Source organism: Orycteropus afer, unplaced genomic scaffold (genome assembly GCF_000298275.1).
Source record: "Orycteropus afer afer isolate SDZICR_OR568_19922 unplaced genomic scaffold, OryAfe1.0 scaffold00354, whole genome shotgun sequence".
NCBI classification, from domain to species: domain Eukaryota; kingdom Metazoa; phylum Chordata; class Mammalia; order Tubulidentata; family Orycteropodidae; genus Orycteropus; species Orycteropus afer.
In genome coordinates this window covers 804,211-826,847 of record NW_006921941.1, presented here as the reverse complement: position 1 = coordinate 826,847, position 22,637 = coordinate 804,211, and the positions used below count along the sequence as shown (strand labels likewise).

At 47.5% G+C, this 22,637-nt stretch overlaps 1 protein-coding gene across 1 annotated transcript; it reads right to left on the bottom strand.

The window, feature by feature from the left end:
* Positions 1-12,975: 12,975 nt before the first annotated feature.
* SPR (sepiapterin reductase) lies at positions 12,976-18,537 on the bottom strand. Its single transcript, XM_007952666.1, has 3 exons — positions 18,219-18,537; positions 17,142-17,432; positions 12,976-13,166 (listed from the first exon to the last, which is right to left on the bottom strand). The coding sequence occupies exons 1-3, from the start codon at positions 18,535-18,537 to the stop codon at positions 12,976-12,978; spliced, it is 801 nt and encodes a 266-aa protein (XP_007950857.1).
* Positions 18,538-22,637: the final 4,100 nt, after the last annotated feature.

The window sequence follows — 22,637 nt, the reverse complement described above, 5'->3', positions numbered from 1 at the left end:
AGAGAGGACTAGAAGAAGCCCCTGAGACCATCCTAAGATGTCCTAGGAGCCTGGTGTTGAGGTCAGGGGCGTGATAGCATAGTCCCCAGGAGACCTATGTAAGCCCCAGTTCTTCAAAGATACCTGTCATCTGGCCTCACGCACTCCTCTCCCACCCTGTTTGCAGCAAACCACAGGTCGCCTGGTCAGCTAACTGGTCTCCCTATCCCCACACACCATTCACATTCCCTCTCAGTTCTTTTGCTCATGAGGTTTCTGCCACCTAGTGTGCCTTCCTCCTCCCACCAATGCCAACCCTGCTCAAAGCCGGTTCAAGTCTCATTTCTTCCAGGCTGCCTCCCTATTGCCCCCTCTCCTAAGTGAAGCCTTTTGGAATCTTCAGGCACCATTTTCATTTGCAAATGAATAAATCTGGGAAAAGGCATGTGGCACCCTGGACTTCTCTGGCACCAAGGCACAGAAGAAGTCAGTCAGCCACTGTCTTTGACTTCCACACTACAAATCCAGACCCTCTTTACCCCCTTTTTGCCACACTCCACAACCCCCTTCAAAGTGAAGGGAGAGTCAGAAAAGAGTCCATTTCTGAGTTCCCAGAACCTCCTTCTCCTATAGACAGGGAGGTTCTGGTTTCAGCTATTCCTTTTCCTTCTGCCTCCAGAAGGGCACAAAGATGCTCTTCCCAGGTTGCAGCCCAACCACTCACCCCACCCAGCCCTGAGGACACCCTTGTCTCTGCCCCATCCCACAGCATCAACCCTGGCCTCAGCCCCAGCCACCTGCAAACAATCATCCTTTACTGAGCACATTAGTGTTCAGGTGTGGCAAGCCAGGGAGGGTCAGTAGGCTGGGGAAAGCCTCTTGTTAACCTAATGAACTGACTGGAAGCCTTTCTGGAGCCCCTCCTCTTTCTGCAGGGATCACAGATTTTACCCCCTCATCTGCATCACTGGGTTGGCCCTATTTTTCCCACTCTGCTCCCACCTGCAGCCCAGGTCTCAATCATGCTGCTCCCACCCCTGTTGCCTGGTAGCCTAACTCCTGGTCTGAGTTTGTCTCAATTTTCTCAGATCTGGTACTGTGGTTGGCACAATTTCTGGTTGCTCAGACATGAATCACAAAAAAGACCAGGAGGTACTAGGCCAAGCTTTCCCTTGTTGCAACAGTGGCCCCATCTCTCTTCCTTCAGTTCAATATGCTCTTCCTCTAGGAAGTCTTCCCTAACTACTCCAACACACCTGGATGGTCCAATACTCTCTAGGGAAGTCTGAAACTCATAAGTGATTCTATAACACATGTTCACCTTTAAATCTCTAGAACTAATTTATAAATACATGCCAAAACAAAAACCAAACTCACTGCTATTGATTTGATTCTGACTCATAGTGACCCCCATTGAGTTTCCAAGGCTGTAGATCTTTACAGAAGCAGACTGTCTCTTCTTTCTACCACAGAGCAGCTGGTGGGTTTGAACCACTGATCTTTTGGTTAGCAGCCAAATGCCTTAACCACTACACCACTAGAGCTCCTTTTATAAATATATGGAATGGTGTAATTATATGAAGTATTTTTTCATCCTTCAACAGATACTTATCAAGCACCTACTACATGCCAAGCATTGTGCTTGGTGCTGTAGATAGACTAGTGAGCAAGATAAAATGTGATTCCCCTCTCACGGGGCTTAGCATGTGGGGTGGCACAGAACAAGCAGACGGATATTTGTGTTACTTTTTGAATGTTGTTGAGTGAGAGGTGTTTTGAGAACACAAGGCAGGGACACTCTATATAAGATGCCAATCATTCCTTGTCCCACTCTGACATGCATCTAAGGAAACTTTGCCCCAAACATAGTCTATTCCATGTGAGCCTGCTGCCCACAACTCATCTCTCCACTGTTTATCAGACCAAGGACATGTAGTCCATAGGAGTCAATCCCTGGTCTGGCCAGTGACCTATAAAGTGGCTCAGAAAGAGGCCCTGGCCCATCTGATTCTCACTGTCAGAAATGTGAACTAAGAGACATAGGTATATTACAGTTAAGGATAGCCCAATGCCACGTGGCCAGGCTGCACACACACTGAAATTCCAAGGAGCAGGGGCTTTGTGTGAGCAGATGAAGTGAGCAAGAAGAAGGGAAGGAGGATGGAGCTGATCAGCAGAGACACCATGATGGGCAAATGGGGGAGAAGGTGCGGTCTGGTCCAGCTCACCTGCCATCCGGACAGAAAATCACAACCCACATGGTTGTGGTCTTTCCCCAAAGCAAAGAGCCCCTAGCAGAATAGGCCCTGGGGCCAGACTGGAGCCAAGAGTAAGACTGTCGGGGTGTGAAGGAGAGGAAGACTTAGCAGGCCAGGATAGGAGAGGGAGGGAGGTACTGTGTGTCATGGTATGAGTATGACCTCCAGGGGATATAGCAGTACAACTACACTAACAACATGAGCAAAATTGGGGAAATTCAATAGAAATATAAAACAGCAGAACCGTTATTTGCTGTGAGCAGAGCAAGAACATCCACCTACCTGCCTTCCTACCACTCTCTTTTTCTTGATCTCTCATTCTCTTTCTTATTACGCTCTCATCTTATTACCAAGGTAATACATGTTCATTATGGAAAATTTTCAGAATACAAAAAAGCAAATAGAGCTAACTAGAAATGCTTCAAAATCCCTCTACCTAGAAATCAGTATTTTAAAATCTTGCAATTAATAATTGCTAACATTTATTGAGGACTTTCTAGATATAAGGCCCCATTCTAAGACTTTACATGCGTTATTTTATTTAATCCTCATGACCCTTTGAGACAGGTACTCTTTTAGCTCAATCTAACAGACAAAAAAACTGAGACCTGGTTTAAGTCAATGACAAAGCAGTGACCTGAGTCTAGGCAGGCTCACTCAAGTGCTAGCCACTGCCAATATTTTGATGTATATATTTATAAAGGAAAAAAAAAAAAACCCAAACTCACTGCCTTCGAGTTAAATCCAACTCATAGTCTTGTGTTGTGTTTCCAAGGCTGTATCTCTATGGAAGTACGTTGTCCAGTCTTCCTTCTGAGGAGTGGCTGGTGGGTTTGAACTGCCAGCCTTCTAGTTAGCAGTCAAATACCTTAGGCACTATGCCACCAGAGCTCCCAATATATTTATAGTCTTTCAAAAAAGATCATAAACTAACAGAGGCTCCTTTTCTGTTCTTACAAAATAATATACTTTAAACAAAAATTTCAAGTAGTATATAATCATACTTTATATTCTTCACATGTTCAAGTATTATATTTTTGGTGGAGAAAGTAAACAATGCAGATGATTTTAAAGAGAAACCCAAAAACATTTGTAATCCTACCACCCAAGAGACCACAGTGGACATTTTGGTGTCTGTCCTCTGTTTCTGGAATGAATTTATTTAGTATCAGGAGCTTGGATGCAGCTCCCATAGCAGCAACATCACCCAGGGAGTCTTTTAATGAGCAGGGAAATCACACTGAGCGTTCTGCAGTTGGGTGCACACTGAAGGAGGTGAATTGTGTTTGAAACCTTGAAGAACACTGCCATGTGATGTAAAGTACACATGTTCCAGACTGTCAATGTCCAACACTGCACAAAGTCTTCGGAAACACCCTGGTTGCATGGAAAAAGAACTGGGCCCAGACAAACGGACTGGGGGCATCATTTCCCACTCTGGACCTCAGTGTCCTCATCTGTACAATGAGCTGCTCCAGTTCCAGGAATGCACACCTCTGTGGAGCTTCGTTTCTGGGTTATCTTCTGTGTTTTGGACGATTCCTGACACAGTTCCCACCCAGCTCTGGCACAAGAAACAAGAAGGCCAATATTATGAAAGGGCTGGGGTCGGAGAACACCAAAGGCTTAAGGACGCTTAAACGACGGTGTGAGCTCTATTTTCTTGGAGGGCTGGGCCAGCCAAGCCGATTAGGGGCCCAGAGCAGCTGTAGGCTGAGGGAGGCCGCTGGGAGTGAGGGGATTCTAACTGCTCTTTCCCACCCTCTCCCCCACCAGCCTGCTCTGTGTAAAAATTCCAAACTCCCAATCAAACCCCCTTCTCTTTTCTCCTTTCATTCACCTGCCCATCTTCCTCTCCTCTTCTCTCCTTTTCTATCCAAACTCATAATTAATCGCTCAAGGCAAAAGTAATGAATGTTAATTGGCCATCTGTAGGAAGACTAATTAAAATCTACCACGCTGGGGTTTCAAACATACCTATAGCAACGGAGTGAATCGGGAATGAGGCGAGGAGGGACTGAGGTAACAGCTGAAAGGCTGCAAAACACCATTGGGCTTAGGTGTGAGGGAACGACGCCAGAGAGGGGCCGATGCTGGAGAGAGGAGAGAGAGAGAGAAACTTCCTTGCTTTGCTCCTGCCACGTCAGGACCTGGCATTTTGTTTTGTTCTTTGTTTTAACAAATAATCCTACACATTCCCTTCTCACTGGACATTACTTAAGGGAGGATCTGGAGCTTGTCAACATACAATTGTTGTCCCCCAGTCACAGACCTGCACATACCCATTTGTATAAAAATCACACCTAGACACATTACACATGCTGGTTCAATCTCACACACGGCTTTGCACAAATTTATGCTCATGAGGTAACCCCCTGTCACATGTGCACATATGTACACCCACTTTACTGAAAGCAACACAGAGACCAACATGTGATTACATGCATATATGTGATTACACATATGCACATGGTTGTATGCATATATAGTTAAAGCACATCTGCCCACAGTTATTCAAACATAAATGCTAATGAGCAGTCATAGCAGTTTATAAAGTTATACTCACACAATGGTCTTATAGGTATATGCACACAATTATACACCCAAACCCACATTTGCATGCATCCACACTGGCAAGTATTATATCAAAACACTCACACACATGTATACACATGCATGAACGAATGAATGAATGCACTGCCATTGAGTCAGATCCAACTCATAGCGACCCCTCCTTGGGTTCTGAGGCAGTATCTCTACGGAAGTAGATTGCCCAACCTTCCCTCTGAGGAGTGGCTGGTTGGTTTGAACTGCCAGCCTTCTGGTTAGCAGTCAAATGCCTTAGGCACTACGCCATCAGAGCCCCCCTCCCATGCATTGTTGTTGTTGTTGTTATATGCCGTCGAGTCGGACCAGACTCACAGCGACCCCTCCTTGGGTTTCCAAGGCAGTATCATCATGGAAGTAGATTGCCCCATCTTCCTTCTGAGGAGTGGCTGGTGGGTTTGAACCGCCAGCCTTCTGGTTAGCAGTCAAGTGCCTTAGGCACTACACTACCAGAGCTCCCCCTCCCATGCATAAACAAAGCTAAATGTTCAAGCATCCATATGACTAATACTAATACTAAGGTGGCCAGTAGCTACACACATACATAGCTGGGGCCTCGGGCAGGCCACATGCTGTTTCAACCATGTATGTGCACACACAGAAACTTAGACCCCCAGAAGAGAACACATCCTGGGTGATGGTCTCTGGTCTTCCTGAAAGGACAGGACTTGAACCACAGATAACAAGGTGTTGGGCCCTGTCTCCTCTCTCAGAATGCCCTCCTCTGAGCACCATGATCCTCCAAATCTGCTTAGAATGTCGTGTCCAATCTTTGGGCAGAAAAGATGGTGGATCTGAGGAAAGATCAAGAGATGGCCTGATGGGTAGGGATTGACTTTGATGAGCCCAGGCCAAGGGGTGAGGATGCCAGCCTGTGGGATGAGTGGCAGGGCCTTGTCTTTGGGTTGGTTCTGTAGGTCTGAGGGGACATTAACTAGGTGGGCAAGGCATTGTGGAAAGAGCCAGACACAGGGGTCAGGGCCTAGGTTCCAGGTCAACCCTTCATCTACCTGCCAATCCAGGTCTAGGTCTCTTTGGTCAGGGTCTGTTCTCTATTATTATTAATAAGTATCATTTTCATTAATAGAGTGAAAGGCCTACTCTCTTTACTGACTAGTTCCTGGGCCCTCTTCCTCATCACTGTCAAATGTCTATGATAAACTTAGAGTAAATCAGGAGGGAGTGCAAACACACAGGGTTCTAGCTAAGAATCTTTACAAGAAAGGATTAAACACTCACATGCCCTGGGCTTCTGCTAACCCTCTCAGGTCCTAGAGGCTCAAGGGTCTGAGGTTCTCAGTTCCTCTGCAGCCCAAAGTCAGAGCTCAAAGTGCATCATCAGGTCCAGTGAGGAAGGCAGCTGGGAGAAGAGCAGACTGGAGGAGAACAATGTCTTCTGTCCCCTCCCACCCTCACCCCCAGTGAGGACCTATATGTTGGGTGCATCCCTAGAAGTCTAAGTCAGACACAGGAAAGCCTTTCCAGCTCTAATAAGCATGACAACAAGAATCTCTGATGTACCAGGAATGTTGCTATGCATCAGGTCAGGTGCTAGTCACCATCCCTCTCTCTGGGAGCCAGGTGGGGGCTGCTACCTTACATCCCCACCTAACAAATGAGGAGACCCAGCTGCTCTGAGGAGAAGTGACTTGCTCAGAGCCACATGACTGTAGTGAAGAGCCAGGCCACAGAAGCAAATCCAGGGAGCTTTCTCCTAAAGCTGGGCAGCCCCTTGGGCTCTCCTTTTGCAGGAGGGAATGGTGTGAGCCTGCTTGCCAGAGTGCAGACTGCCTAGAGAGCCAGCGAGCTTTCGGCCTTGGGCCTCGGGGATCTCCTTCTCCCAGTGGCCGGTGGGCAGAGGCCTCAGAATTCTCTGGAAGGAACAGGCACACACACACACACACATACTCACACTCACACTCACACACACAACCCCATGACAGCTTCTACATTTGGAGCTGACAGATGTGCAAGGTAACAGCTCGGCACCGCCTGTGCAGCTGAGGCCCTTGCTTTGCGAGTGGGATTATTTCCAACGAGGCTCAGGGCGGTTGCATGAGCACACGCCGGGGTGTGCGTGAGTGTGTGTGCGCGAGAGCGTATGAGTGTGTGACGGTGTGTGGTTTCTCCCACCATCTCTCTCCCTCCATCTAAATCTGTCTCCCTGTGTTTTCCAGTCTGTTTTCCTCCCTGTGCTTCTGTTTCTATCCCTTTCTCCATCTCTCCTTCTCTCACTGCCCCCCTTGCCCCATCTCAGTCTTTGACCCTTGCTTTGTCTGTTTTTGTCTCTGCTTGCATGCTCCGGAGAAGAGAGGGCACTTGCCTCCTGTCAACTCTCAACTCTCCCACTTTGCCCCTTGTTTCCTCCCTGTCTCCTCAGCAGGCCATGAGGATGGACTCTCAGAGAAAGCCCATATTATTCCAGGTAATGATGCAGCTGTTCCTGTCCTTGGCACAGGGATCCTGCCCAGGGTAGGATGGGGGAGTGTGGGGCTGTCCTGGGGCAGAGAACACCCCCTCCTCTTGATCTCTATCTTCAGGCCTGGGCTTCTTCTCCCAATGGGTCAGCTCTGCCCTAACACATCATTTATGTGCAAATTAGCCTTTTTTGCCTGCCATAGTTTTCTGTTACCATCTCTGTATTTCCAAACCCTACCAGAGTGAGCTCTGGTAGCATAGTGGCTAAAGCACTTGACTGCTAACCAGAAGCCTGGCGGTTCAAACCCACCAGCCACTCCTCGGAAGGAAGGTTGGGCAATCCTGCTTCCGTAGTGATACTGCCTCGGAAACCCAAGGAGGGGTCACTATGAGTCGGGGCCGACTCGACGGCACATAACAACAACAACAACAACCAGAGTGAAGAAGCTCTGGTGGTGTGGTACCTAAGGCATTTGACTCTTAACCAGAAAGTTGATAGTTCAAACCCACCAGCCACTCCACATCAACCCAAAGGGGAATTGACTCAATGGCAGTGAGTTTGGGTTTTTTTTGTTTACTACAGAGTGAGCCTAACTATGGCCCTGTGCTGACCTCAAATCTGGCCTCAAGTGACTCTGACCCTGGCCATGTATTGATGCTAAATTCTGACTCAGACTAAACCCAATCCCTAACCCTAACCCTGACTCTGTTCCCTGAAATTCCCCTTCTTTGAGGAGATACCTGTTTTGATTTTTGCCAATATCACTTGGACTTCCAGGGTTCATAGCCCACGTTTTAATGTTCTAATACAAGTGGGCATATATACCTGGATCCACTGAATTAGAGTCTGGGTGAAGGAGGAACAACAAGAAAGTGACTTTTTTTTTTTTTTTTTCTTTCTAAAGCTCTGCAGGTGATTCTGACACATCCCAGTCCCAGCCATTCAGCCACTTCCACAATAAACACATGCAGGCTTTCCTCTGGGGATTCCCACAATAGGGACGGCTGGGCCAGCTGGAGGCCCATAGAGCCGGGCCTTATCTGCAGAGGCCTGCCTCCCAGCCACCACTCATCACACCCACACCCTTTCACAGGCTTCAATATATCCCTGACAGTGGTCTGAAAGTGTTCACTCACTTATTCATTCATTCATCATACATCAAATACTTATCAGTGCCTCTACGTGTTGGGCTCTGCGTAAGGGCTGTGGGACAACCACATCCCCTTGAGACTGAGCCCCTAGATCCTTGGGTTCAAACTAGGGCTCAGAAAGAGCAGGGATCCAGCCCTAGGAAAGGCCTCGGTAGCCATTGAACCAAGGCCTGAATCTGAGTATGGGCTAAACAGATTCCTGCATCTACAAGAAGAGACAAGAGGTCTGACAGGGAGTGGGACCTTCTCTTTCCCTGATCTGGCATTGGGGAGTGGGGGAAGTGGAATGGTAGTAGACTAAGAGACTACTAGATAGCTTTTAGGTTAGTTAGCTGAGAAACTGGGGGGCATGAGAGCCCCAAAGGAAGAAAAGAATTTCCTTCTCCCTTCCTCCCTCATTCTCCCTAACCCTACACCAAGAACAGAAGTTCAGGGTTCTTCTAGATGATGCCAAGCTCAGTTAGCACTGAGTAGGGAGCACATGGGATGCCATTTTCTAGGGTGAAAACAGAGACAAAGGGTGAGATATGTGTGTTGGGGGATCTTTCTGGAACTGACAGTAATTCAGGGGTGAGAATGGGGAGGCGGGTGCTCCTCCCTGCCTTCAGCACTACAGGTAGAATATCCCAGATTGGGGAGGGAGAGCAAGAATGGCTGTCTCAGTCTTCTACATAGCATTCCCACCTTTCAACCCCTCCCCCAACTAACCTCAAAAGCTCACAGTGAATCAAGAGGTCCCCAGGGCGGGCCTGGACATTCCCCTCCTGCTCCTCACAGGCCAGCTGCTGGCCCCAGCTTAGCCCACAAGCCAAAACCAAAAAACTGCCCATCTCAAACACACCAAAGACAAAGAGAGACCTTGATTGTCTTTTAGTGAATCTGTGGCCCTGTTTACCCTGGCAGCTGGGTTCTGGGCATGTGCAGACATGTATATGTGTGTGTGCTTGCATGTGCTCATGTATGTAGTAGCCAAGGCCAGGCCACACATTTGGGGAACACAAATGGTTAGCCTTGGAGGCTGACACACAAGCCTCCCTGCAGCAGAGGTGGGAGGGCTGGGGAGGCTGAGTCGGCCTGGGAAGAGTCCTGTAGGCTGTGTGAAACCTGGGAAATCTCTGTGGACAGAGTCCATGGGTCACTGAGGAGGCCTTGGGACCTGCCAGGGAGAGTGATCTTAGCCCCTCTCTGCCCTCCCTAGATCCCTGGAGAGTTTGGAATCCTGGACTGCAGGAAGAGAGACAGGCCTAGGAAGCATTTCCAACATTCTCTGGTAGCCTAGTGCCTAAGGCATTTGATTGCTAACCAGAAGGCTGGAGGTTCAAACCCTCCAGCCACTCCTTGGAAGGAAGATTGGGCAATCAGAAACCCAAGGAGGGGTTTCTGACCTCAGACTAAACCCAATCCCTAACCTGATTCTGTCAAGATTTGACTCCACAGCATTGAGTTTGGTTTTGGTTGGTTGAAGGAGGTCTGGTGGCATAACGGTTAAAGCATTCAGCTACTAAGCAGAAGTTCATCACTTTGAACACACCAGCCTCTCTGAGGGAGAAAGATGAGGCAGTCTGCTTCCATAAAGATTTACAGCCTAGGAAACCCTATGAAGCAGTTCTACTCTGTCCTATAGGGTTGCTATGAGTCAGAATTGACTAGATGGCAGTTTTTTTTTTTTAACCCATTCTCCACCCCCACCCTCTATAAAGTATCAGGTGTGGGAGGGCCTCGCCACCTTGTGGGCACATGTGGTACTCTTCAGTAAGTCCTGGGCTAAGGGAGAGGGGAGAGTTGATCCTGAGGGAGCAATGGTGGTTGGGCAGACCTAGCTGCTCTCACATTCCCATGAGTGATCCAGCCAACACCCACTACAACAGAAAGGGACAGTCCAGGCTGACCCACACCCACCTGCAGAGGTTGAACCCGATGCCATCAGATGCAGCATGATATTTAAAGCACCTTAGAGGAAAGTTTGCAGGAAGGAATCAATGCTCATTTGTTCTAAGAATATCAGGGCCCAAAGAGGGTGGGAACCCTGCCTGAGTTCCCGCAACATTTGTCACAGAGAGGAGAATGGACTGAGCACTCGTGACTCCAAGGCTCATGCATTTGCCCCAGTCTAGTGAGCACAGGGCAAGCTGACCAGACTGAACCCCAGGCCTACAAGGCCCAGCACAATGGCAGCAGCAGCACAGCTAGAGTTCTTACTGCAAGTCAGCAGAGGGGAACGCATCTGGGCGTCATGGAGGTGAGGGGGCAACTGGGGCTCCAAGATGATCTGGATATTAAAAGGCAACACACAAAATTAGCATTTATGGGGTACTTACTGCAACCCTAGGCACTGCACTGTTTATAAACATTGTCATTTTAATATTCACAATGACCTTTTGAGGTAGGTGCCATTATAATCCATATTTATCAGATAATTAAAACACAAAACTGAGGCACAAAAAAGAAAAAGAAGCAACTTGCCCTGGGTTGTTGTTGTTGTTATTTACCGTCAAGTCGGCCCCGACTCATAGCGACCCCTCCTTGGGTTTCCGAGGCAGTATCACTACAGAAGTAGATTACCCCATCTTCCTTCCGAGGAGTGGCTGGTGGGTTTGAACCGCCAGCCTTCTGGTTAGCAGTCAAGGGCCTTAGGCACTGTCACCAGCTGGTAAATAGCAGAGCAGGAACTGGAGCCCAGAAGTATGACCTCAGTGAGGGGTGGGTTCTGCGGACCGAGATGAGCTGAGAGCGTGAGTTGCTTATTCACTCCTCAGAGACCACATAGGACACTGCCAGCTCCTTGCTTGTGTAAGGCCTGCCCTCCAACAATCATAGCTGCCACCAGTTCTATAGTAGGCACGGCCTCCGCACGCCCTCTGCTGTGCACAAGGAACAATTACAGGCTCCCTCCTGCACAAGCAGTTGCAGGCCCACTGCCTGGAGTTAGAAAACTTTGGGCCAGGAACTAGGAGCTGGCTGGCTGCAGACTGCCACCAGTGGGGAACTCCCAGGCTGCCCACAGCTATGCACTTGCAGGACTGGCTCAGTCACACCTCTGGTTTCTCAGGTCTTCTATCTTGTAAACTTGTCTACTTCCCCAAAAGGCAAGCTGATTCTATGCTGAGGATCAGAACCACAAGCCAGGGAGACATTTCCAGGACTCATGACAGGCTCCCAAAGAGCTGGATTCCATTCAGAGAATTGCCATAGTGGGTAAGGGGTAGGAATCTGAGGGAGTGGAAAGGAGGTAACCAGAGAAAAGAACCATACACAAAAGCGAGGACCACAAGAGGACCCTGAAGGGTAGGTATGGTAGTCTGAATTGCCCAAGGGTGAGGAATGTACAGTAAAAACTTACCAATTAGGACAAAAGCTTAAAGGGGGTACAGGAGTCTGGGCATATCCACTTTAGCCAACTTTGTTTGGGAGCTCGGGTGGCATAGCGCCTAAGGCATTTGACTGCTAACCAGAAGGCTGGTGGTTCAAATCCACCAGCCACTGCTGGGAAGATCAGGCAATCTACTTCATAGAGATACCGCCTCAGAAACCCAAGGAGGGGTCACTGAGTCAGGATAGGCTTGACAGCAGTGAATTTGGTTTGTTTGAATTTGAATTTGCCAATGGGTGGGGCTCAGTGAGCGGTGGAGGCAGACAGCCTCAGGACAACTACTCAGGAAGTGAGACTAGCACCCTGTTGTTGTTGTTATGTGCATCACTACGGAAGTAGATTGCCCTACCTTCCTTCCCAGGAGTGGCTGGTGGGTTTGAACCACCAGCCTTCCGGTTAGTAGTCAAGTGCCTTAGGCACTATGCTACCAGAGCTCCTGAATAGCACCCTAGGTTTGGCTTAATTGCCTCAAGAACATCCCTGGACCCTGCGATCCAGGAAATCAGTTGCTGGTTAGGCCTTACGTCAGATGAGAAAGCAGGCATTAATAATTTACAGCAAAGAACATTCAATATTTTATTTGTATCTGCCTTTGGAATGTACATAGAAACTCTGAGAGGCACTCCCTCTCCCAGCCTGGGTGGAGCGGAACGGTAGGTTCTGGAGGAAGGAGGCATCTGGACAAGACATGTAGTTCAACAGAAGGCCCTGCTAGCCTGAGCAAGAGATATCTGCATGGCAGGTACTTGTGGTATCCCACTCCCCTCCAGACCACAGGTGAATTGGTACTGGCCCTCTGACCCTAGATCACCCTCTCCTCTGACCTTGGACTGGCCAGGAGGACACCCAATCTCTTCCATGTTTCAGCTTTTTTTCCTGCCTTTTCTGTGGCTAAAAGTTGATTCCTGTGGAGGGAGGACACCAACACCTGTAACTTCTCTCTCTCAAGCTTCCTACAGAAGTCTCCTCATAATCTAGGGATATGCACAGACCAGACTCCTGGGAACAAGCAAGCTCAGTAAGCCGAAGCCCATACGGCTGTGTCTGAAGGCAGGACAGCAAGTACGAGTGCCTATTTGTGTAATGCAGGGCTGGTGATACCACTGAGGTAGGAGGATGTGGGGAGCCATGGGGTTTCTGGGGTGTGCCTACAAACGGGGCAGGAAGGTCTAGGGAGTCAAGGACAGGGGCTTATATGTCATAGAAGTCAACATGGGCTCCAGACTTAAATGTGTCCTTTTGTAGCAAGCTGAGCAGTTTCTGGGCGGACACTCCACAGTCTACCAGCTGCCCCTTTGTCTTCAGTGCTTGCAGACTTTTTCGTAACTCTGGGTCAACGGAGGTCTCTCGGGCCAACTGTTGCATGTCTGTGTCCAGGGGACCTAGGCGGCAAAAAGTAGAAGATGAGGGGACAGGGCAGAGCCAAGGAAGGGACAGAGGGATACAGGCCCCTGCCACAGGGTCAAGGAAGGGGCAAGAGGCTGCGTAAGATCTGGACAGACAGTAACTAACTTTGGCTGACATGCATGGTCAGGGTTGCCAAGGGCTTCACTTTGGCATGCAATTCCAATGCCTACTGAACATGCTTCCCCAAACCACCAGGACTAAAACTAAGTCAATCATCTCTTGTCAAATCAGCACCTCTTCCTAATTTTTCTATTTATGAGGTACTTTTCTTCCAGCTTCAAAACACCCATCACTTGCTCCCTCCTTCACCTTCTGTCCCTGCAGTCAGTCAGTCCCCAGGGAGGAAGATCTACATCTACATACCTTGACAGTCATTCCCATCCTTTTTAACAGCCCAGGTTTATTGAAAAAGCTTTTTATTTTTTGAGAAAAAAAAAAAAGAAAGTGGTACAAGTGGAAAGGAGCTCTGATGGGTGTTTGTGGTGCAGTGAATTACTTAGCATGGCTCTTCCAGCCATGGTCTTTGTGGTGTCCACTGAATGACTGAGTGGTGGTTGTTGTTATGTGCCGTCGAGTTGGACCCAACTCATAGGGACCCCTCCTTGGGTTTCCGATTGCCCCATCTATGCAAATGTAAGGTACTTGTGGTTTATTAAGGGGATTGGATAGCTTGTTGGTAATGTAAATAAGGTGTCTGCAACCCTTGTGGGGGTGGGACCATGGAAATAAGGTGTATGGAACCCTAAAGTGGGGATTGGTCAGTTATGTCCTTTTGCTAGGTTTAAAATGAGCCATCTGAGAGGTGGAAAAGGGGGATCACACTACCATCAAGACAGAGAAGGCAACAATGGAACACATCTTTGGACCCGAGATCTCTGTGCTGAGATGATAGCAGAGAGTTAGTAGAGAGACTGCATGGAGACAATAATAGTAGAACCAAGAGATTGGCATGAGACAGTGTGGGGTGCACCTATCAGCAGAGCTAAAAGAGCTTTTAACACTCGGTTGAGCCAGGGCAGAGGCCAGGCTGACAAGCTAATGGTTAAAGAGAGGTGTGCCTGTGGGCATAGCAGAAAGGAGACTGACCAGATCGAAGACTTGTATCCAAAGAGCATTCCTGAACCTGAATTATAACCTGTTAATTCCCTAATAAATTCCATAATGGTAAGTACTGTCTGTGAGTTCTGTGTGGCCATTGCAATGAATTACTGAACATAGCAGACAAGCGGTGAATGCTGTGGGAGGGATGGTTGGTGTCAGAATTGGTATGAAGGTTGGAGGGTGGTGGGATGTCTGATTTTTGCTTAACAGGAATCAGCTCTGGGCTGATGGTGTTGACCTTTCTCTTTCGCCCTTGTGAAGGAGCTCTGATGGGTGCTTGTGGTGCAGTGAATTACTTATACTAAGTATGCCTTAGTTAGATGAGGTCAGAAGATGCCACCCCCACGCTCTTTTTGCACTGTTCATGTCTACTCTCTCGCTGCTTCAACTCCTTCCATACTCCTTTGCCAAATTTAGCTTGCTAAAACATCTCTGGGACCATGCCTGCTATTCCTCTGTCCAAAAACTATCAGTGGCTCCCCAATACCCCAGCCTATAATTCACAGTCCTTATATTTGTACCCTGCTGTGCATGTCCAGCCTCCAGCCAAACCAGATGACCTGACATTCCCCTAATGAGCTTGTCCAGGTTTACCTGTGTTTATTAGAGTGTCTTCCACTGGCTGACATCCAAGCAACCTCAAAGTCAAGGTCCAGTTCAGATACCTTCAATAAAGCCATCCCTAGTCACCACAACTACTCCCTTCATGAACTCTTAGTTATAAGCACTTTCTATTCTTCACATTAGACAATGTTTCACTGCTATTCATGAGATTTTCAGTGACCAATTTTTCCACAAGTAGATGGCCTTGTCCTTCTTCTCAGTCTTAGTCTGGAAGCACCACTGAAACCTGTCTACCATGCATAACCCTGCTGGTATTTGAAATACTGGTGGCATAGCTTCCAGCCTCACAGCAACAAGCAAGCCACTACATACAATAAACTGACAGCTAGAATGCTCTTTAGAAGCGACAATGGTCAGACTTTGTTTCACGTATGTTGGTCATGTTGTCAGAAGGGACCAGTTCCTGGAGAGGGATGCCATGCTTAATAAAGTGGAGGGTCAATGAAAGGGGAAGACCCTCAACAAGATGGACTGACACATTGGCTATGACGACAGGCTCAAGCACAGCAAGGATTGTGAGGATGGCAGAGGACAAGGCAGTGTATCATTCTGTTGTATGTAGGGTTGCTGTGAGTTGGAGCCAACTCAAGGTAACCTAACAACAGTAACAACAGTCTTCATATAGGAATTACAGCACACAAGAAATTAGAGTTAGCAATGCTCAGAGGCAGAATATCAAAGAATCTCAGGGTTGGAAGGAGAACAATACCCTTAATCCTTGAATGTTTTTAATCACATGTGTGTATTTGATAAGGAGCCCTGGTGATGCAGTGATTAAAGCATTTGGCTACTAACCAAAAGGTCAGCAGTTTGAACCCACCAGCGACTCTGTGGGAGAAAGATGAGGAAGTTTGCTTTCATAAAAATTTATAGCCTTGGAAAGCCTATGGGGCAGTTTTATTCTGTCCTGTAGGGTCACTGTGAGTTGGAATTGACTCCATGGCAGTGGGTTTGGTTTTCTTGGTTGCTGGTGCATCCCTCAGAAGGAAGATTGGGCAATCTACTTCCATAGAGATACCACCTTGGAAACCCAAGGAGGGGTAGGTAATGGTTGGAAACAACTCGTCAGCAATGAGTTTGGTTTTTTTGGTTTGGTACATCTCTGGTGAGAGGGGACTGGCTAGCTTTCCAAATAGCCCATTCCACCATTGGACACACCTGTTTAAACATTCTTCCCGATACTGAAATGAAAACCAGACTGGTCTTGGCCTTCATTCAGGCCCTAGGGGCCTCTCACTCATTCTGCTCACTGTTGTTTGAGTGAGTCCTAAGCTGGGCTCAGAGGGGGTGCTCAGTGAATGTTGGCTGTAAGAATAACTTATGAGTATCTGTGTTAGGGAAGGAGAGGGCTGGATACTGGAGAGCATGAGAAAGTGGATACAGCTGATCAAACGCTTTGAGGCAAGGTTTGATCCTGGCTCTGCCACACTTGGGCTTTGGGGAAGCCATTCTACCTCTGCCCCAGGGTCCTGATATGTAACTCAAGAGGGAAAGACTGTTAGATCTCTAACTAAGTGACTAAGATATTCTACAACAGCTTCGTTACCACCTTCTAACTCCAGGAACCTCAAGGGGCACCATGGTATCATGATTGTTGTTGTGTGCCGTCAAGTCGGACCCGACTCATAGTGACCCCTCCTTGGGTTTCCTAGGCAGTACCACTCAGAAGTAGATTGCCCAACCTTCCTTCCAAGGAGTGGCTGATGGGTTTGAACCAACAGCCTTCTGGTTTGTAGTCAAGAACTTTAGGCACTACACTATGATGGGGTGGTTAGAACTCAGACCAGATGATATATAATAAGTAGTGCATGGTCCCTGCCTTCAAGGCTTTCCTGTCAAGTGAAGGAAACAGAGAGCTAAACAGATGAATATAATACAGTGTGCTAAGTACAAGCTAATAATTAGAAGTGTTAAAATAGCACCTTCTCTGTTTCACATGAGAAATGGGATATATGCCTGGAATTTAAGCCCTAGTTTTCTCTCAAACTCGACATCTAATACCTCAGACATCCCTGTCCCACTCTTTGATCCAGTCATCTCCGCACATCCTCTACCTACTGTTCCCTGCATGCCTGCTCTAACTACCTTGGAGCCTAAAGGATGATGGATCATGATTCAGGGATAATAGCTCCATGGATCTTCCCCTGGAGAGGACATTCCAGGCCCCTTGCCCAGCCCCAAGAAGGGGATCAGCAGGTTTTAGGGGGCAAGGAAGGCCTACCTACCTGGCGCATAGCTCAGAACCCTCACACTAGGTTCCTCTGTGGCCAGGACCTGGAACATCATGTTACGGGCAGCCTTCCCTGCACAGTACAGTGCCCAGCCCTTGAAAGGCTGCAGTGCACAGATGGATGAGATGTTAACCACAGTCCTGCTGAAACCAGGACTCTCCGGAAAGGCCTTCAGGATGCTGGTGGTCAGGCAGAGTGTGGAGGTCAAGTTCAGAGCCCAGTAGTTGTTCACTTCAGCTGGATCAGCTAGGTCCACAAAGCCTTTGGACACATCCCCAAGAGTGCCTGTGAAAAACCAAACCTTTAAGGATCACCCAGCACCAGGCGGAGCTTTTTCCTTCCCCAAATCCCAAACCAAACCCATTGCCATCAAGTCATGCCAACTCAAAGTGACCCTATGGGGCAGAGTAGAACTACTCCACAAGGTTTCCAAGACCGTAAATCTTTACCGAATCTGACTGCCACATCTTTCTCAGGCTGAGCAGCTGGTGGGTTCAAACCTCCAACCTTCTGGTTAGCAGCCGAGCCCTTAACCACCGCCCCATCAAGCTCTTTAAATTCCGCCTGACCTAAGGGTGGAGTCCTTGTAACAGTTTGGAAGACACCTCCTTCTTCCCCAGCTCTGCAGGCTGAGAAGGGGCCTACCCTGCACCAGGGCTTGGGAGAGCTCTGGAGATGCTCGGGAATTTTCTTCAACTTGGAGACCCCATGCCCTGACTGAGACCTTCGCCAGAGGGCGCTCGATCCAGAAAGTTCTACAAAAGCTTTAGAAAACCTGGCTTTGCGGGGGTGGAGGGGGAAGGAAGTAGAGAGTGGGAATGGAGCGAGGGCGGAACTAGGGGCAGGGCAGCGCTCCAAAGGCACTCGATCTTCCTACAGCACGCCTCGCCGCTGCTTGCCATCCAAACGGGCGCCACTTAGGATTTTAGCCGTCTTATTTGACTCCTTACCTGACCCCTCACATTTCCCAGTGGAGGGGAAAATGAAAGTTCGGAGGAAGTAGGGAAAACAGGGTGCCAAGCAGTATTCTAAATGGGAAGTGGCCCACCAACCACAGTCCCCGGTGCTTACCTGCGTTGTTAATGAGCAGCAATCGCTGCAGCCCCTCCTTGGGGAGCTCGCGTAGGGCACCGAGCAGCTGTTCCAAGCCAGCCTCAGTGCTGAGGTCGGCGGGCGCCCGCAACACCCGCAGGCCAGGCCGCCCGGCGTTCAACTCCGCCTCCAGCTGCCGCAACGCCTCATTGTTGCGGGCGCTTAGGACCAGCAAGGAGTCAGGTGACAGCAGCTGGGCCAAGCGTGGTGCCAGCGCCCGGCCGAAGCCGCGGGAGGCCCCGGTCAGCACGCATAAGGCACGTCCCAGACCGCCAGCCTGGCCGCTGCCACCCTCCATGACACTGACCTCCGCCTCGCGCTGGAACAAGAGCTAGAGCAGGAGGCGGGGCTAGCGGCACGGCCGGGGGCAGGCGGCCGCGGTGGAAGGATCCCAGGATTGGTGCGACCCGCGGCCGCGCCCAGAGGGAACGTGGGGCGGGAACCTAAGTCTGCAGGCTGCTGTTGCCTCGGGACTTGCTCCGAGGCTGGTGTTTCGCCCGTGGTTCCTGCGTGCTTAACCTACAACCAGGACCTACTTCCGTAGTGATACTGCCTCGGAAACCCAAGAAGGGGTCACTATGAGTCGAGGCCGACTCGATGGCACATAACAACAACAACAACAACAGGACGCATTCTATGAATTCCACTCCCCCCCCCCCCCCCCCCCCCAATTCCAGATCCAATTTCCTCGCACAGAGCTCCTCGAAGCCAGGGCATCTTGCTCGGTGCCGGGCATCCCTGTATGTGGCCACTAAAAGCCCTGAATGAAGCCCATGCGCGTTTAGGACTTGGGATCTTAACTGTATTTGTGAAGTTCACCGCCCTCTGAGTAACAAGAGCCTGCGGAGAAACCACAGTCACTCCTCCGAAAGATGTAAAAACCTCTACTCTCCTCTTGCCTCTGAGCAACTCGCTGTCCTCCCCTACCTCTCTGAAATTTCCCTAAACTTCTCTGTTCTCTGGGATTCTGTCCCACACATTCTACGCTCTCCTTAGTAAGTGATTCCATCCACTCTCAGATTCAAGTTTATGCAGACGACCACCTACGTCTGTATCTCCTGGCCTGAATTCAGTTCAGTGCCACATTTCCCAGAGGCGAAAGAGGGACAGGTTGGCAGACAGGTACAACTCTCCTAAAAGCAAAGTCTCTTCAGAGTTTAGCAAGGGCAGTAAAACTCACTACCTTCCAGTCGGATCCAACTCATGGTGACCCCTCGTTGGTTTTCTGAGGCTGTATCACTACGGATAGTAGATTGCCCAGTCTTCCTTCCGAGGAGTGGCTGGTGGATTTAAACCACCAGCCTACTGGCTAGCAGCCAAATGCCTTAGGCACTAAGCCACCAGAGCTCCTGGCAAGGGCAGTCGTAACCGTCAATGATAACTCAGTTCAACTCCCCACGGGGCTGTTCCGTCCTGCGTGAGCATAGACAGCAAAGTTGCCTTCAAGGCTTTGACAAAAAGGCATTTTGTCTCCTTTTGCTGTGGGCTATTATTTCTAACCTCAACGGAAAAATAATTTTGGGGGAAGCTTTTCACCTGTCAACATAGGTGGCCCTAGCACATAGTGCAGGAGCTCTGGTAGCAGTATCACTATGGAAGTAGATTGCCCCATCTTCCTTCCAAGGAGTGGTTGGTGGGTTTGAACCTCCAGCCTTCTGGTTAGCAGTCAAGTGCCTTAGGCACTACGTTACCAGAGCTCCCCATTAAAAACCCATAGCTAACCTCATATTCAGTGGAGAAAGATTAAGGCTTTCCCCTTAAAATTGTTAGCAAGACAAGGATGCCCATTCTCACCATGCTAGTCAATATTGTGCTCAAGTCCTAGTCAGAGCAATTAGACAAGAAAAAGATATAAAGGATATCCAAATCGGGAAGGAAGAAGTAAAACTATGTTCTCAGATGACATGATCTTATATTTAGAAAATCCCAAAGACTTCACAAGAAAGCTACTAATAAATGAATTCAGCAAAATTGCAGGGTACAAGATCAACACACAAAAAGCCAGTTGGGTTTCTATACACCAACAATGTGCAATCTGAAAAGGGAATTAAGAAAACAATTCCATTTGCAAATAGCATCTAAAAGAATAAAATGCTTGGGGATAAATTTAACCAGGCAGGTGAAGACTTGTATGCTGAAAACTATAAAACACTGCTGAAAGAAAGTAAAGAAGACTTAAATAATGGAAAGACATTTCAGGTTCATGAACTGAAAGACATAATATTGTTAAGATGTTGATATTACCTCTGTTAATTATTTAGTGTGGCTACAACAAAAATACCACTAGTGGACTTCAGGTAAGATGGAGGAATAGGCAGACAAGTGACAGACCCTCTTCAACAAAGAAAAGAAAAACCAATTGACAGAGATACAGAAGATAATCCTGGAGCCCTGAGCTTTGAAAGGAACTATACAGAAGTGGATTAGGCACCAACTAGTGGAAAAACCTGAATGAAAACAGGACCTAAGAATAGGCTCTGTTTGCCAAGGTGGGCAGGAACATACAAGAGGCTGACAACAGGAAAGGAGACAGTGAGTGTATAAGTGCTGTCGACTAGTGAATAGAGGAGCACAGTACCCTGCTTGTGTAGATAACATACAAAGAAAACTAAAATCATGGGCAAGTCATTCCAACATATAATCACCAATTAAATATAAACACAAAGATGGCATAATGCCTTGGAGACAACAGAGCATCACAGTCCACACAAAGAAGCAAGATATAGCAGAAGAAACAAGGGACCAGGATACAGACCCAAAACACATCTCTGAGGAAGATGCAGCATTGGAACTCCCTGATAAGGAATTCAAAAGAATTATATTTAGGTATCTTCAACGAATTGAGACACAGATCAAGGAAAACACAGAGAAAACCCTAGAACAATTTCAAAAGATAATACAAGAACAAAATGACAAAATAAATGAAAAATTAGAAATGATAAAAAATCTACACAGAAATCCAGAAGATTAATACTAAATTTTCAGAAATAGATAAGACATTGAATGACCAGAGTGGCAGAATTGAATCAATGGAAGACAGAATTAGGGAGATTGAAGGCAAATACCTGAACACTTCTTTGGAAAGGGATAAATCAGAAAAAAGGTCAAAACAAAATGAAGAAAGCCTAAGGTTCACGTGGGATACCATCAAAAGAAATAACCTATGGGTAATCAGAATTCCAGAACAGGAAGAGACAAATAAAACCACAGAGAAAATTGTTGAAGATTTGTTGGAAGAGAATTTTGATGAAAGATGAGAATATTTCCGTTCAGGAAGTCCAATGAACTCCAAACAGGATAGACCCCAAAAGAAAATCACCAAGACATATCATCATCAAACTTACCAAAACCAAAGACAAAGAAAGAACCCTAAAAGCAGCATGGGAAAAGTGAAAATTACCTATAAGGGGTAACCAGTAAGACTAAGCTCAGATTTCTCAGCAGAAACCATGCAGGCAAAAAGACAACAGGATGGTATATATAAAATCCTGAAAGAGAAAAATTTCCAACCAAGAATTATGTGTTGTTGTTGTTATTATATGCTGTCGAGTCAGCTCTGACTCATAGCCACCCCTCCATGGGTTGCCAAGGCAGTATCACTACGGAAGTACCCAGCAAAGTTTTCCCTCAAATATGATGGTGAAATTAGGACATTTCCAGATAAGCAGAAATTAAGGGAATTTGTTAAAACCAGATCAACCTTACGAGAGATGCTAAAGGGAGCCCTTTGGACAGAGAAGCAACAACAGCCAACAACAACTGACCATTAACACACAAGATGATATAACCTAGAAACCAACCCAGCTATGGAAGTATCCAAAGTAAATGAACCTACAAGATTGTAAACAGGGAACTAGAGACATCAATTGACAAATGAGTACAACTACAAACCAAAAAGAGGGAAAAAACTGTGCTGTTATAGAACTTCTGGATGGTAGTGAAGTCAAGACAATTACAAGATAGTTATCAGGGAGTTTTAGACCGGTCTAAACTTGGGAAGAAAACTATAAATCACAGTTTAACTATAAACTATAAATCTATAATTATAAACTATAACTATAACTATAAACTATAAGCTATAAGTCACAATGAAAAATGATAAACCTTCACATCAAAAAAGAGGACCAGCATATTCAGCAAATACTAAAACAATAGCAATGAAGGAAGTAATAATATGATTCATAACCAAAATGAGCTCAGCGTAGAAAATTTATGGAACAAAGAAATTGACACCATGAAAAAGCACATAACAAAAATGACAGCAACAAATTCATATTTGCCGATAATTACATATCTGGCAAGGGACTTATCTCTAAGATTTATAGCAGAAGAGTGGATGACCAAACTGTGGTACATACACATAATGAAATGCTATGCAGCACTAAAGAATAATGTAGA